Raw genomic sequence first — 15763 nt, forward strand, 5'->3', positions numbered from 1 at the left:
CTCCCAAATAAATAAATAAAAATCTTAAAACCATGAGCCCAATACATGACAGGGCTTTTTAATGAAATTGCATCATGCCCCCTTTGTGAACCTTGATCCTTGTTTGCCATTTCTAATGTTACTTGTCTACACAAGTGCTAAAACGTTTTCTGCTGCTGATGAGAGCAACTCAAATGTATTCTTCCCAATATATTGACTATTACAGCGCCATTTCCTGCGATGCATCTGGGGTCTCTTATTTTTAGGTTGACCTCATATCGGCCCCAAAACATGCCATGATATTCATTTGAAAGACATTTCTACCTTTTTGAATAAAAGGCTGAATCTTTTCTGCTCAGCCTGGACAAAAATACCGAAAAATCAGGGCAGCATGCTTATGAGGCAGGCAAGAAACTTGCTTTTGAAAAACAACAAAATTAATAACATTTACTGCTAAATCGAAATGATCTAATTTCATTGTGCAGTGATATCTCAGTTTACGAACCCCTTGGCTTATGAACTTTTCGGTTTACGAACGTTAAATTTATGAAAATTTTACCTTGGCATACAAACTATTTTTCGGGGTACACACGGAGCGCCACAATGAGTGATGTGTCGTTCGCGAATGAGCCCATTCTCCTCACAACAAAATGGCAGCCGACTGTTTTTGTGCTCTATTCCCCGGCCCCAGTCTTCGGTTAAAGCCATATGATTTGTCAACAACGCAGCAGTGAGGGGGTAGGGGTTACAGACAGAGAGAGTGAGGCCGTTAAACGACAGACAGAGAATGAGCAAATGGATAGAAAACAAAGAAATTTGGACTCGTTCAACAAAGGCAGAGTGTAGACTACAAGGTTAAAATATCCCATCAATCAGGCTCCACAAATAACCCGCACAATCCATCTGTACACCTGATGCAAAGAGCTATCCACCCAGCTAAACAGAACACAATTGATGAGGAACAAGGTAAACTTATCACAGAGAAAGCACCTACAATGGATCATTCCTCAAGATGGTGAAAGAAGAAGGTTACGCTCCTCATCAAGTGTTTAATGCTGATGAGACCGGCCACTCCATTCCATCAAGCCATCAACGACCATCACAAATTATACAGTACAGTTTATTTCTTTAATTATAATACCATAGCACATTTATTATACGTAAAATAAGGTATATTTTGTCTAGTTTTAAGGCTTAGAAAGTAGAAAATTATGTTTTATGGGCACCTGGGAACTGATTATTCTCATTTTAATGGTTTCCTATGGGAAATTAATTTTTGGGATACACACTTTTCGCCTTATACACTCTGTCTGGGAACCAATTAAGTTTGTAAGCCAAGGTATCACTGTACTACAAAATCAAGTCAGCAATTTTATTGTGGCACAGATTGGTTAAAAACAAGAAATGGTTGATTATTTTCAGAATTGCAGAAAAATGAAAGACATTAAAAGCATTCAATTTAATTCATGCACATTTCAAACATTTTTGTAATAAAAAACTATATGTTTTCCCATTTCCTCCACCAAACCAAAAAATAAACAGTGACAAATTTAACTCATTCACTGCCATTCACAAATTCATTCGGAAATTGAAAATATGACAAAGGGCGCCATTCCCGAATTTGTTCTGTTTTTTTTTTTTTTTCATGCATGGGTAGAGATAAAGCGCTGGCCATGGCTACTGGCAATGTTTTTTCTTTTCCACAAGGGAGCAACATTTCGCTCTTTTCCATGTTAGCGCTTTATTCCAGCTTCAGCTGTGGTTAAAGGACAACTGACGTCTCCGGACAAGTTGTGTCCATAATTTGTAAAATGCCTTCAAATGACTTCTACTGAGCGTATTTTAATAAGATTCCGCCGCATATAGCTATATTTTACGTTTTAAGACTCGCTCTGAATATTCAGGAAGTCTTGTTTTTGAGTTGGTGACGAGTCCGTACGTGACATCATGAAAGGACCGCCCCCTGACTGTAAAAAGACGCATTGTAGCGTCCTTCCATCACGTCAATGTGTTTTGCTGTACATGTTTGGTCTGAGAATCGTGTTGCACCCAAAAGCCGCCAGAAGAGGGAGTCCAAGCTCCATATAAGGAATTTAATTTGTTCAAAATAACCTTCATGAAGTGGGATAAAAATTGTCCCCAGGCCTAATTTTGAACACCCAAAAATTCATTTCCAAGTATCCTTGTAAAATAATTCAGTCTTTCTACTTCTCTAGGCCAGAGACTGACATCACACCATCTCTGCACGATCGTGTGGACAAACTGGAGAAGCACCTCAGGTAACGCCAACCTCATTTCTTATCCGTTACAGTGCAACCTTTTGTCCCACTATCTAAATTTAGTTAGTTTTTTTGTCCATCCACTTATTTTCTGAAGAAAAAAAAATGCAACTAGTACAAAGCTTTTCTGAAGTCAAGTTCATCGGATGGCAAGATGTGTTTTGCTTTAACAGTTTTGATGGACAATTAAAAAGCAGTCACACTAAGGAATCATCTGTGAAACATATCGTGATTAAAAAAAAATACAAAATGAAATTAAATAAACCTTTTAACCTTTGAACACTTGGTGGCTTCTTGAGCAGTTGCATGCAATAAAACAGCACAAAATAGTTTGATTGCTAAACAATCCAACATATGACCAACAGAAAAGTGTTTCAATGTTTAATATGTCAACCAACACCATTTTTTTTGTTTCCGAACTGACATCAGAAAAACGTTTTATAGCATCTAAAATACGCAAAACACGCAGGCTGATATTTTTAGTCAAATGAAAAACACCAATAAAAATGACCAAAAACTACTACTAAAACTAAACTACTAAACTAACTACTACTAAAACTAAACTCCAAAAACTACTTCAAAATGACCTCAGAAAGTTTCAGTTTCTCAAGGTCCCGCCCGCTTGTTCATGACGTTACGCCAAAACGTCTTGCCTTGCTCTAGAATCAAAACAATGGCTTCAGATTCGGAGAAGATGCTTTCTTGTTACTCATGCAGTTATGAATATGATTCAAATAGTTCTGAAGAGGAAAGCATACATGTTTGCAATCGATTAAAGAAGTCCTTCCGTGTCATTTTGAGGCATCTGGACTGCAATGTAGCGTCCCAGAAAATGCACAAGATGGCGCCCAAGCTCCGTTGGACATGGGCTGATTTGTCTGCTGGGTATTTGTGTGAACTAGTATCAAATAGTAGTCTTGGTGCAACACACAACGATTCACCATTGCGTTATTTATATTTTTTCCTTCTAATTTCGCCATCGACATGGATCAACACGAAGTTTTCAGACCAAACAAAGTACCCAAAATGCATTGTGTGTCGCTTTCTCGGTCAGTGACGATACCTACCGTGATGTCACGGTAGGTCTCGTCACCAACTCAAAAACAAGACTTCCTGAATATTCGGCGCAAGTCTTAAAACGTAAAATATAGCTACATGTGGTGGGATCTTTGTAAAATTCGCTCAGTAGAAGTATTATTATTATTATTTTACAAATTATGGACACAACTTGTTCGGAGGCATTGGTTGTCCTTTAAAGTTCTTCTGTTTTGAATCTTCATTTTTGACAGGAAGTTGCACCAAAAAATCCTCATGTCATCAAGTAGACCGGGAAGGGTCGTTTGCGCCTTGAGTTGATAATTGATGGTGGTTAAATTTGTCATTTTTGTCATTCGTCAGTTAAATTTATGTACGATTAGGGTTATTCTCTCTACACTGTAATTGGAATTTACATCATTTTCAAAGGTAAATATTCTTTTGGATTTCATGCGTTTAAGATAAGATCAGGAAAAGCGAGGTTCTCTTTTTTTTCCACACAAGTAAAACAAATGGCAATCATGCCGCAATTGAGCTATTTGCTTTAGAGTGACTGTCACCTCCCCTCTTCTCCTCCTCATAATGGCCCTCTGATGGAGAACAGCAACCGCAGTCATCACGCGCGCACACAGACACACGTGCACAAATATTTCAAAGCAGCAGCAACGGTCCCGTGGCGTTTAAACAGCCCGGGGCGTTTTTTCGCAGCGGCGGTTTAAAATCACCAACATGTCACGCTGCTCTTCTTCTTCATCTGCTCCTCCTCGATTCCCCTCAGGGTGAATCCCTCAACATGCAGCCATGATGGAGAGGGATGAGGAGGAGGACTTGTGGGGAGGGCAAAGGGTGGCAGACTGAAGGGAATGCAGATGAGGAAAGGAGGAGCAAGTCGGCTTCACGGTTCAATGCTGCCGTTTCCTTTCAAAAGTGGCGGAGAACGGCTCCTATGTAAATTAGCCAATACTCGCGTTATGTCAAATCGGAAAGGCTGCATTGATTTAGAAAAAAAAATGAGCTGATAACAAAATATTTGGATTGTATTGGATTGGCCTTAATTAGTCTCCCAGTGGTGAAATTTACATTTCACAGCAGCAAAGTTATGAAAGGAAGAGGGAAGGAAGAAGTAGAAAAACAAAATACAGAAGATGCTGTCAAGGCAGCCACTCTCGCGGCGCCATCTTGAAGTCAAAACAACAACAAAAACCAAAATAACAAATCATGTGACAACACAAAAAGACAGTCCCCAATCTTATGCACTTTCTTTACCCTCTTTGTTGCATGAAGCAGTTCCAGATGAACGAGGGGAGGATCAAAGCATCCTTTCCACCAGTGGATCAGGGACATCAGAATCAGAAAACCTTTAATCGTCCCACAATGGGGAAATTTTCAGTCCACAGCAACAATTTGAAAGTGGATGGGGTGGGGTGGGGGGATGAAAGGATAAAAACACAAGATATTCCAAGCATAGTATATAGCTATCTGATAGCTATTAGATAGTGATTAGATAGCTAGCTAATTTGATGGCTAGCTAGCGAGATAGCTAACGTTTAGCTATTGGATAGCTAACGTTTAGCTATTGGATATTAGATAGCTATCTGTTAGCTATCAGATAGCTGGCTGATATCTGATAGCTATCTGATCGCTATCTGATTGCTATTAGATAGCGATTAGATAGCGAGGTAATTAGATGGCTAGCTAGCTAGATAGCCAGCCATTTTACAGTCACAGGATAAATTTTTCTGTGGGTGAGCATGTATTGCTAAATTAACCTCGCTTTTTTTAGCCAGTTTCAACACATTTACCTCTTAAATGTGGCTGCTTTTGAAAACCCGGCACCCCCTCAAAGACATTTTGCACTCCCGCCACAAAAAAATCTGAAGCAGCCATCTCCAAAAAGACAAGTTGCCATTTTGGTTTATAGTAATCATTTTGGCCTTTGCCAAGAGTCATTCTGAGAGAATTTAGGGAACATCCACAATAAAAATTCTCTAGAACTTGCAGCTGAAAACACCTATTGCCTATTGTTTGAAAGAAGCCATTTTAAGGGTCTTCTTGACCCTTTTCCAGGGTTTATGCCAAGAAAATCCTACATTGCATAGACGTTTCTGTCCATGTGTACTGTCTATTCACACGCGAAGACCAAAAAAAACTGCTGACTGGGATTGTAAGTTTCCAGTCTCCATCCTACAAAAGAAAGCTGTTTTTAGCCGCTAATAAATGCACAGCAAAACCTTTTCGCCTCACGCCGAATTTTTCAGTCTGGATTTGCTGGTGTCAGGATAATGAGCTGCCTGGATTTCACCAGTCAACCTGTCGACTTGTTTTACCTGAAGCGCAAACGTGTGACTTTCCACTCCATGCTTGTGTTGGCAGTGTGGCCGAGGTTCTGGAAAAACACGGTCTGCAGAAGCCTGTTTCGTATATCAGAAACAGTCAGAATACCCCAGAGGAAGCCTACCAGCTCATGGTCAAGCTGTGCCGACACACCGGACGCAAGTACGACACCGCCATGCAACACTCTCCGGCTGCTTCCGTGGTTATCCGCTACCATATGAGATGCCACAAAATAACAACGCTCCAATTTTTTTTGTACTGTTCTTGTGCTACGTGCTTTTGGATCTCGGGACTGATTATATGGATTAAGGTCCCGTTGGAGGTAATTAGTTTGGAGCTCATGTTTTGTGTGCAGAAAGCCTGCAGTGGGCGAGTCGCTGTGGAGGGGTTTGCTGCAGGATCTGCTGGACATGCGTCAGAATGTCTACACGTGTCTGAAAGCGCACACATGCCACCAGGTGCAATGGAAATAAGATCCAATTTTTTTTATGATCGTTGGGTTTGTTTTTTTGCGGTATTATTCATTCAAATCATTTTTTTGTCATCCCGCTTTGCCTTTTAACTCGCAGAGAAGGCAGATTTTGGAACATCAGATTTTTTTAACGTCGTATTTATTTGAAAATGTGTTTCTACTACAGTAAAGTCGTTATATCGATATTCTCGGGAGTCGGAAAAAATATCGATATAACCGGACTATCGATATAGCCGATCCTGCGGCATGTAAATTTTCTCCTTGCTTTCATAGAAATAGTATCGTAATAAGCAGTACTATCGATATAACCGATATCGATATAACGAGACTTTACTGTATATAAAATTTTTATATGGTATGTTGCACGGTAAGATCAGAGCATTGTCATCAAATGGTGACTATAGTTTTTGCTTTTTTGAATGTTGCTGTGCCGATTACCATTTTGTCATTTGGCAGCCTTTTCCTGAGCGAGTTGCTTTTTCTGTAGCCACAAAGGGACATATGTCTTCTTGTGCCGGTCCCAAGCCCGGATAAATACAGAGGGTTGTGTCAGGAAGGGCATCCGAAGTAAAAGCTTGGCCAAAACAAACATGCGGATCAATCCTCTAAAGAAGGAGGCCACTGATTTGCTGTGGGAAAAGCCGAAAGGAAAATACAGTAAAGTCTCGTTATATCGATATTCAAGGGAGTCCGAAAAAAAAATCGATATAACCGGGACTATCGATATATCCGACCCTGTTTGCATGTAATTTTCTCCGTGCGTGCATAGAAATAGTATCGATATAACCGGGACTATCGATATATCCGATATCGATATAACGAGACTTTACTGTATGTTTTTAACTTATAATAATAATAATAAAAATAACTTTAATAATAATAATGCATTTTATTTCTATCGCCTTTCAAAGCTCTCAAGGACACTTTACAGTCACAGAAAAGCATAGATTTGAAAAACAAAATGTTTAGTCGGTTTGTTTTTATGCTCACATCATTTTATTGATGTTTGTAATGTGTAAATGTTGGATTGGATTGGCCTTTATTGATCTCGCAGTGGAGAAATTTACATTTCACAGCAGCAAAGTGATGAAAGTTGGAGGAAAGGAAAGGAAGAAGTAGAAAAACAAAATACAGGTCCTGCTGTAAAAGCAACTACTCTCGCGGCGCCATCTTGAAATCAAAACAACAAAAAAACTAAACAAAAAACATGACACAACACAAAAGACACAGACAGTCATTCAATCTTAAGCACTTTCTGCACCCTCTTTGTTGTATGAAGCACTTCTCGATGAAAGAGGAGAGGATGAAAACCTCCTTTTCACCACTTCGTCATGGTGGAATGTGAACGTTTACTACAAGCTAAATGTTGAAAGCAAACACGAAGCTGTAGGATGCATTGACGAAAAGAGACTGTCTCACATCTCCTTTCCCACGTAAATCCGCTTCAATTCCACGCCGCGACTGTTCCACCTACGGATTTTTTTGCGCCGGTTACATGTGCAAAAAAACACAATCACCCCAAATTTGTGCAGCAATGACAATCAAATGGCAATCCTTCGTAAATCAAAAACAGTGCTGGCATATTCGTGCTGCCGAAAACGTACAACCACTCAGCACAGTCTCCTCCTTGATGAATGTTGTGGCCAAAAATGCTGAAAAATAATCGTGTCCGTTCCGTACGACGAGATATGATGGACTTCTTTCTTTGCCTTTTTTCTTCTCTTATTTTTCATGGACAATTCTAAATGTTTATCCAAATTTCATATTTACTTTCCATTTGACTTTAACATTTTATTATTCCTTATTTGTTTTTTTCAGCTTAACTTTTTCTTTTTTTTATGAAGCACTTTAGCAGCAATCCCAACCCAAGCTAAGTGTTGCAGTTAAATGCAAATTGAGCATTCAACAAATAAAGACAACTTAATTAACATCCTTTGCAAACAACAAAATGGGAACAAATTAAAAGGGTACAAACAAATAAGACTAAAAGGATGAGTTCGATCTCACGCTGCGTTAAAAGCCAAAGAACAAAGAAAGCTCTTTCTAAAATGTAATTCCAACTTTGACTGCAGATCTTCGTGGAATCCCTGCTGTGCTCCAGCCGGCTGGAGAACGTACGTCTGGCGGGGCAGCTGATGCACTGTTCCAAGGTACGTTGGCGCTTCCCAGTGTAGTCTGTTTTGGTGAAGCGCGTCTCATCATCCATTGGCTGTTCCCAGATCCGCCAGGAAGATCCCGTTGGTGTGTCGTCGCGCGGGAAAGGATCCGTGGTCAAGGTGGCGTACGACAACAGCGTGGAGTTGGTGCTTGCCGCCGCCAGGGAGTACTTCAACTCCTCCACCACGCTCACCGATCCCTGCATGGGATTAGCCAGGTGAGAGGTCTGCGCACAAGTCCACCGCTTCCTCATATTGGGCAATAATCGGCCATTTTTCTAAAAGAAAAACCTCAAAAGGTTTTGATTTGTTTTTTTATTTCTTTCCAAAATATTTCCCAAATTTTCTGAGTCGACATTAATTATCTGACGCAAATACAGTGGTACCTTGGCTTACGAACTTAATTGATTCCCAGAACCAATTAAGGCGAAAAGTGTGTATTCCAAACATTACTTTCCCATACGAAACCATTACAATGAGAACAATCCGTTCCCAGGTCCCCATAAAGCATAATTTTCAACAAAATAAGCCTTAAAACTCCACACAATATTGTATGTATTATAAATGTGCTATGGTATTGTAATTAAATAAATAAACTGTACTGTATAATAAAGTTCTTTTATTTACCTTTGTGATGGTCGTTGATGGCTTGATGGAATGGATGGCTTTTTGCACAAAGTATCTCAAGGAGCTCTGGGTTGTACATCTTAGAAGTTGTGATATTGCAACAGATGCAGGCAGACACACTAGAAACTTCATTAATAGCTGGTTCCCTTGCTTGTATGTTCTCTTCAAATTGTACAGATGGCTTGTGCGGGTTATTTGTGGAGCCTGATTGATGGGATATTTTAACCTTGCAGTCTATACTCTGCCTTTGAGCTATCAATAAAGTTGAAACAAATCCAAATTTCACTGTTTTCTATCCATTTTCTCACCATTTCACTTTTGTTTGTTTTTTTCACTTTTGTTTTTTTTATTTTAAGCTCTATTGTCTCCCTTTTCGTGTGTGTGCGTTTCTGTTTCATGTGTCCTCTCCTCCTCTCCTCCTCTCCCACGGATCTTGACCAATCACGTGCGGCCTTAACCGAAGACTGGGGTCGGGGAATAGAGGGAAAAAAATCTGGCTGCCATTTTCAGCTTCTTGTTAGGAGAACCGGCTCGTTTGCGAACGACACATCACTCATTGTGGCGCTCTGTGTGTTTCCCGAAAAAAATTGTTCGTATGCCAAAATTCCTTTCTCGCGAATTTAACGTTCGTAAGGCGAAAAGGTCGTTAGATAAAGCGTTCGTAAAATGAGGCATCACTGTACTAAAATGCTTTTGCACAAATAAAGTATCATTGATTGCACAGGCCAAAATGGTCAAAAGCCCAATTTTCAAATCTTTTTTTTCAATCATTTGTTTTCACACTCACGACCCCTCCTCCTCTTCTCTCTCTTCTCACCGTCGGCATAATTACGTGATGGAACAGCCCGGCAACAAGAGCGCCTAATTTGTGTACTAAGTGGAGTGAAGTGGGAATGTTGTTTATTCCGGAAAAAGCGTGCGAATCTCGGAGGCACATCACATTCATCTGAATAATGTTTGATTTGGCCATAATGAAGCGGCTCATTTGGCCCCGCTACAAAACGCACTCGGTGTAATCGCCGCCTTTTGTTATTGACGCTGCAACCCCAATAAGCATACAGTTCCCCTCCCCTGCCTCACCCGCTTTTCATTTTCACCAGTTATGCCGACAATCGTGATAATCTGCCTCGCTCACCGGAACGCTCGAAAATTGCACTTGGATGCTGTAAAATGGTGGCAAAACACAACCTCTGTTTTAAATGAAGCTACTCACCACACTTTGTCATAGTTCCTTGTCACCGAAATGTACTCATTCACTGCCATTCACGAATTTACTTGGGAATTGAAAATATGACGTAGATTCCCATTCCCGAATTTGTTCGGGTTTTGTTTTTTTTCATGCTTCGGTGCCGATAAAGCGCTGGCCGTGACCTCTGGCAATGTTTCTTCTTTTCCATATGGGGCCAGCAATTCCTGATTCCTTGTTCCAGATTCAGCTGTTGTTAAAGTGCTATATAATTCAATATGTATGTATGGCATTGTATTTTGGACAGCTGCCCTCATTTTAAGCTCATATAACTCCAGACCAGTATAATTTAGGAATTAACTCTTTTTTGTTTTTTTCTTTCGATGGGTGCCGATAAAACGCTGGTCAGACCTCTGGCAATATTTTTTCCCTTCCACGTGGCGGGAGCATTTGCCTTTTGTACAGCCGTCCCCACTTCCACCTCATATTACGCCTGACCCACATAATTTAGGAATTAACTCTTTCTTTCTGATAAAAGAAGAGAGTCGAAGGTTTCTTACGCTGCATTGAATGTTTATGCCGTCCTAAAACTCAATTTTATGTGGGTCCTGGAATTCAAGTGACAATGACAAAAACCCTGGCACTGGAGTGGACACATTTTTGCACGTCTGGCAGTGAATGAGTTAATGCATGTTTGTATAAGTTGCTGATCCATGTGGGTTGAGTAGGAGATGCCTTAGAATTACCCTCACATTGATGTCAAACTTCTGTGAGCCAGCCCGTTGATGGCTTTTCACGGATTTTCGGTTGTGGATCATATCCCACTCTGGGTTATTGTTTTAAATCTGGCCGTGTTGTGTCCTTAAGGGCTTGTCTGCAGCTGATCAGCGACTGCCCGCCGGTCGTTCAAGAGGAGATCGACCTCATCGACGCCCTCAGCATGCTGGATGACTTTGGTGTCAACATCCTGCCGCTACAAGGTAAAAGCCAGCAGCTTTGAGGGGGGATTTGAAAGCGGCTTCACTCAGCCAAGGGACAATGAAAATATTTTTAAAAGGAAAACTGCCGCAGATTGGGAATATTTGTATTATTACACACCTGTCCCCGTCACTCACCTCACAACCCTTTTGTTTCCTCCACCCTTTGTTGCCACCCCTCAATTATGTCCCCTTGTCAGCAACCCTATTTTTTTATTGCTACTCAAGTCAAGCTACATTGCCAAATAGCGGGACAAAGGCAACAAACGGCGAGAAAGAAAAGCCAAAGAAAAGATTTTTTAGTGTCAGGTTATTGTGTGACTTTTCCATCACTCAGGGCCGTACTGTTGTGCCGCCTGTCCTTCGTTGAAAAAGAGGAACACACATTTTTATTTTATTTTGTCCTCATCTTCAGCACACGGGGGGTACCAAATGGAAGGATTTGATAATAAATGAGCGCTTTCTGCTTCAGGTGATATGTGCCACATTGCACACAATTACACAATTCATTTTTGTGCTGGGCCCAAAAAGATTCTACAGTTGCTGCCGGCGACTTCCTAGTGGAAGAACTGCTTCAAAAAAAGTTCTTCCTTGCCTCTAAGTTATAAATGTTGAAGAAAAACTGTGTTAAAACTATTTAAGTTGAACCTACATAACCTTTCAATTCATAGTGTTCCTTATCGCAATGGTGAAGTTAAATAAACAGTTACCTCATTCAGTGCCAGATAAAAATGTGTCCACCCGAGTGCCAGGGTTTTTGTCATTTTTACTAAAATTTCAGGACCCACAGAATATTGTTTTCGGATGACATCAACATTCAATTCAGCGTAAGAAACCTTAGACTCTCTTCAGAAAAAAAGTTAATTCCTAAGTTACATGGGTCTGGAGTTATCTGAGTTTGAAATGGGGACAGCTGTACAAAATACAATACATACATATTGATTTATATAGCGCTTTAACAACAGCTGAAGCTGTAACAAAGCGCTAATACGTGGACAAAAGGTAAATGTTGACACTCGTGGAAAAAAATCTTTCATCGATTGCAAACATGTATGCTTTCCTCTTCAGAACTATTTGAATCATATTCATAACTGGATGTGTAACAAGAAAGCATATTCTCCGAATCTGAAGCTATTGATTTGATTCACAAGCAATGCAAGACGGCTTGGCGTGACGTCACGAACTGGGGCGGGACTTTCTGAAAATGCCCAATTCGCAGCTCAATTTTTTTGCAGATTTTGGACACTTTATGTCATTGTTATTGGTGTTTTGCATTTGACTAAAACTATACTGTGTGTTTTAGGTATTTTAGACGCTATAAAACGTTTTTCTGGTGTCAGTTAAAAAACAAAAAAGTGACGTTGGTTATTTTTGAAAATATTAATAAAAAAAAGGAACATCTTTCTCTATTGTCCATTTTCAGCGGTCATGATTTTTGTTAGCGCCGATTGGACTTTGGAAATCTTCCACGCGGTTGTGTTTTTGAAATGAGTATGGCTCTTTTTGTCTGAGGTTTTGCCTTTGTGTCCCGCCGTGTAGTGCGTCTGCGCTCCGACCGTCTGTCTCTGGTAAACGAGTGCGTCACCCACTGCGCCACCGCCTACAAGCAGTCCACCACTCTACTCAGTGTGGCGTCTCTTCTGCGAGTGGCAGGTAGTTTGGCTTCACACTCCGTCGACCCGCCGTCCCGCCTCTTCGTACTTGACTTCGCCGACACTTGACATCAGAATCAGAATCAGAAAATCTTTATTTGTCCCACAATGGGGAAATTTGCAGTCCACAGTAGCAATTTGAAAGGGGATGGGGTGGAGGAGGGACGGGGGGGGGAATATTAAAACAAGATACAGTGATACCTCGGTTTACGAACCCCTTGGCTTACGAACTTTTTGGTTTACGAACCTTAAATTCATGAAAATTTTACCTTGGCGTACGAAACAAACTATTTTTCTGGATACACACGGAGCTGCCACAATGAGTGATGTGTCGTTCGCAAACGAGCCCGTTCTCCTTCAAGAAAATGGCACCGGCTTGTTTTCCCCACCCCCAGTTTTCGGTTCAAGCCACGTGATTGGTCAAGAACGCAGCAGTGAGGGGCGGTGGTTTAAACATGAAAGAGACAGGCAGACGAGAGAGAGAGAGAGAGAGAGAGAGAGAGAGAGAGAGAGAGAGAGAGAGAGAGAGAGAGAGAGAGAGAGAGAGAGAGAGAGAGAGAGAGAGAGAGAGAGAGAGAGAGAGAGAGAGAGAGAGAGAGAGAGAGAGAGAGAGACAAAATGAATAGAAAACAGTGACATTTGGACTGGTTTCAACTTTGAAAGTTCAAAGGCAGGGTGTAGACTGCAAGGTTAAAATTCCCATCAATCACGCTCCACAAATAACCCGCACTAGCCATCAGTTCAATTTGAAATGAAAAGACAAGCAAGAGAACCAGCTATTAATGATGTTTCTAGTGTGTCTGCTTGCATCTGTTGTTGTTGCAATATCACAACTTCCAAGATGTACAACCCAGAGCTCCGTGAAACACTTTATGCAAAAAAGCTATCCATTCCATCAAGCAATCAACGACCATCACAAAGGTAAATAAAATGACTTTATTATATAGTACAGTTTTTTTCTTTAATTATAATACCATAGCACATTTATTATACATAAAATAAGGTATATTTTGTGTAGTTTTAAGGCTTAGAAAATTACAAAGTAGATGTGATGGGGACCTGGGTACGGATTATTCTAATTTTAATGGTTTCCTGTGGAAAAGTAATTTTTGGGATACACACTTCGCCTTACACACTCTGTCTGGGAACCAATTAAGTTCATAAGCCAATGTCTCACTGTATTCTAAGAATAGTAAAATAAAATTTCAACTTTATACTGTAAATGTGCAAAACCGTTTCATAAAAAAAACTGTACATAGTGCAAGTATCAAGAAAGGCATATTGATATATGCAGATGTATTGCCTCAACCCATATTTACACTACAAGTGTCCAGTTTTTTTGTTTTTGCGCAGGATCATTCGTGCATACCTTCACTCAGCAATGCAGCTGTTTTGTTAGAACCGTCAGGTTTCAAATTTGCCCTCACAACACCCAGTGGCTGGCGCTTGATGACAGAAGCAAATTTCAGGCCTCTCATTGGTTGTTCAGAGTCATACTTGACTAATCATTAGTCATCTATGAGCTATCTGGCTAACTTGACTAAATAACTATTTGAGTTATTCCCGTTTGAACGGGTCACTGTTGCTGGCTGCCTACGTGGCTATCTAGTTGCTATCTATTAGCTGTATAGCTAACTAGCTAGCTATTTATTAGTCATCTATTAGCTAGCTATCTAACTTGATCTATTTGAGTTATTCCTGTTTGAACGGGGTCACCGGTGCTGGCTACCTAGATAGCTATCTATTAGCTGTCTAACTAGCTAGCTAGCTAGCTATTAGTCATCTATTAGCTAGCTAGCTGACTTGATCTATTTGAGTTATTCCGGTTGAACAGGGTCACTGTTGCTGGCTACCTAGCTTGCTATCTAGCTGGCTATCTAGTTGCTATATAGCTAATTTGCTAGCTATCTATTAGTCATCTATGAGCTATCTAGCTGACTTGAGCTATTTGCGTTATTCCCGGTTAAACGGGGTCACCGTTGCTGGCTACCTAGCTTGCTATCTAGCTGGCTATCTAGTTGCTATCTAGCTAACTAGCTAGCTATCTATTAGTCATCTATTAGATAGCTAGCTAACTTGATCTACTTGAGTTATTCCCAGTTGAACGGCGTCACCGTTGCTGGCTACCTAGCTAGCTAGCTATTTGCTATCTATTAGCTGTCTAACTGCTATTAGTCATCAGTTAGCTAACTATATAACTTGATCTATTTGAGTTATTCCTAGTTGAACGGGTTCACCGTTGCTGGCTACCTAGCTAGCAAGCTAGCTATTAGTTATCTATTAGTTAGCTATCTTGATCTATTTGACTTATTCCCGGTTGAGTGAACGCTGGCGCGTGTGGTTGCTCACCCACAGAAATACTGATCCTGTGACTGTAAAGTGACCTTGAGAGTTTTGAAAGGCGCTGATAGATTTAATGTATTATTATTATTATTATTATTATTATTATTATTATTATTATTATTATTATTATCAGTGACACCACAGTGACACTATTTTTATTTTCAGTGTCTGTTTTGTGGCTTGCTGTTGATTGACAGCTCAAGGCTTGATTTAGTGGAGACAAAATAATTATATTTATCCCCTCACGCCCCCCCCCCCCCCCCCCAAAAAAAAAAAAATAAAAAAAAAAAAAAAACACCCTGATATTCTGACAACCAGCATTGGGGCATTTTGTTCTCTTTGGATCCCATCATCGGGTGCCCTCTCACCACACAGAGCGATAGATGAGAGGTGGAATAAACACATTTTCAAATAAAAAGTGACGTGGGCTGCTTTTGAAGGATACACAGCTGGAATTTTTTTTTTTTTATGGAGATTCCTTATCGGCATGGCCACCACAGGAATTATGAGAAGGGGTAAAAAGGGATTTGTCTCGCATTCAGGATTTTGAATAGGCGTTGAGCTGATGCTTTATTTATTTAGTTTTTCCCCGAAGTTGGCCCTGAATGACATTGCGCTGACATGCGTGGATTCTTTGTAGTGATGTTTCCATGATGGGCAGAGTGCCGATACGTATGTGGAACTGTCCCGGATTGGTATTGAAGCAGATTTACGTGGGACAGG

General features: G+C 40.5%; 1 protein-coding gene across 1 annotated transcript in view; it reads left to right on the plus strand.

The window, feature by feature from the left end:
* Nucleotides 1-15763, plus strand: part of nbas (NBAS subunit of NRZ tethering complex) — a 175716-nt gene that overhangs the window by 52186 nt on the left and 107767 nt on the right. The window contains 7 exon segments of the mRNA XM_089021896.1: nucleotides 2196-2258; nucleotides 5667-5789; nucleotides 5983-6085; nucleotides 8172-8249; nucleotides 8319-8473; nucleotides 10936-11048; nucleotides 12585-12698. Coding sequence (XP_088878022.1) covers nucleotides 2196-2258; nucleotides 5667-5789; nucleotides 5983-6085; nucleotides 8172-8249; nucleotides 8319-8473; nucleotides 10936-11048; nucleotides 12585-12698 — 749 coding nt within the window.

Source organism: Hippocampus bargibanti, linkage group LG19 (assembly GCF_051943395.1).
Source record: "Hippocampus bargibanti isolate YZ-2025 linkage group LG19, ASM5194339v1, whole genome shotgun sequence".
NCBI classification, from domain to species: domain Eukaryota; kingdom Metazoa; phylum Chordata; class Actinopteri; order Syngnathiformes; family Syngnathidae; genus Hippocampus; species Hippocampus bargibanti.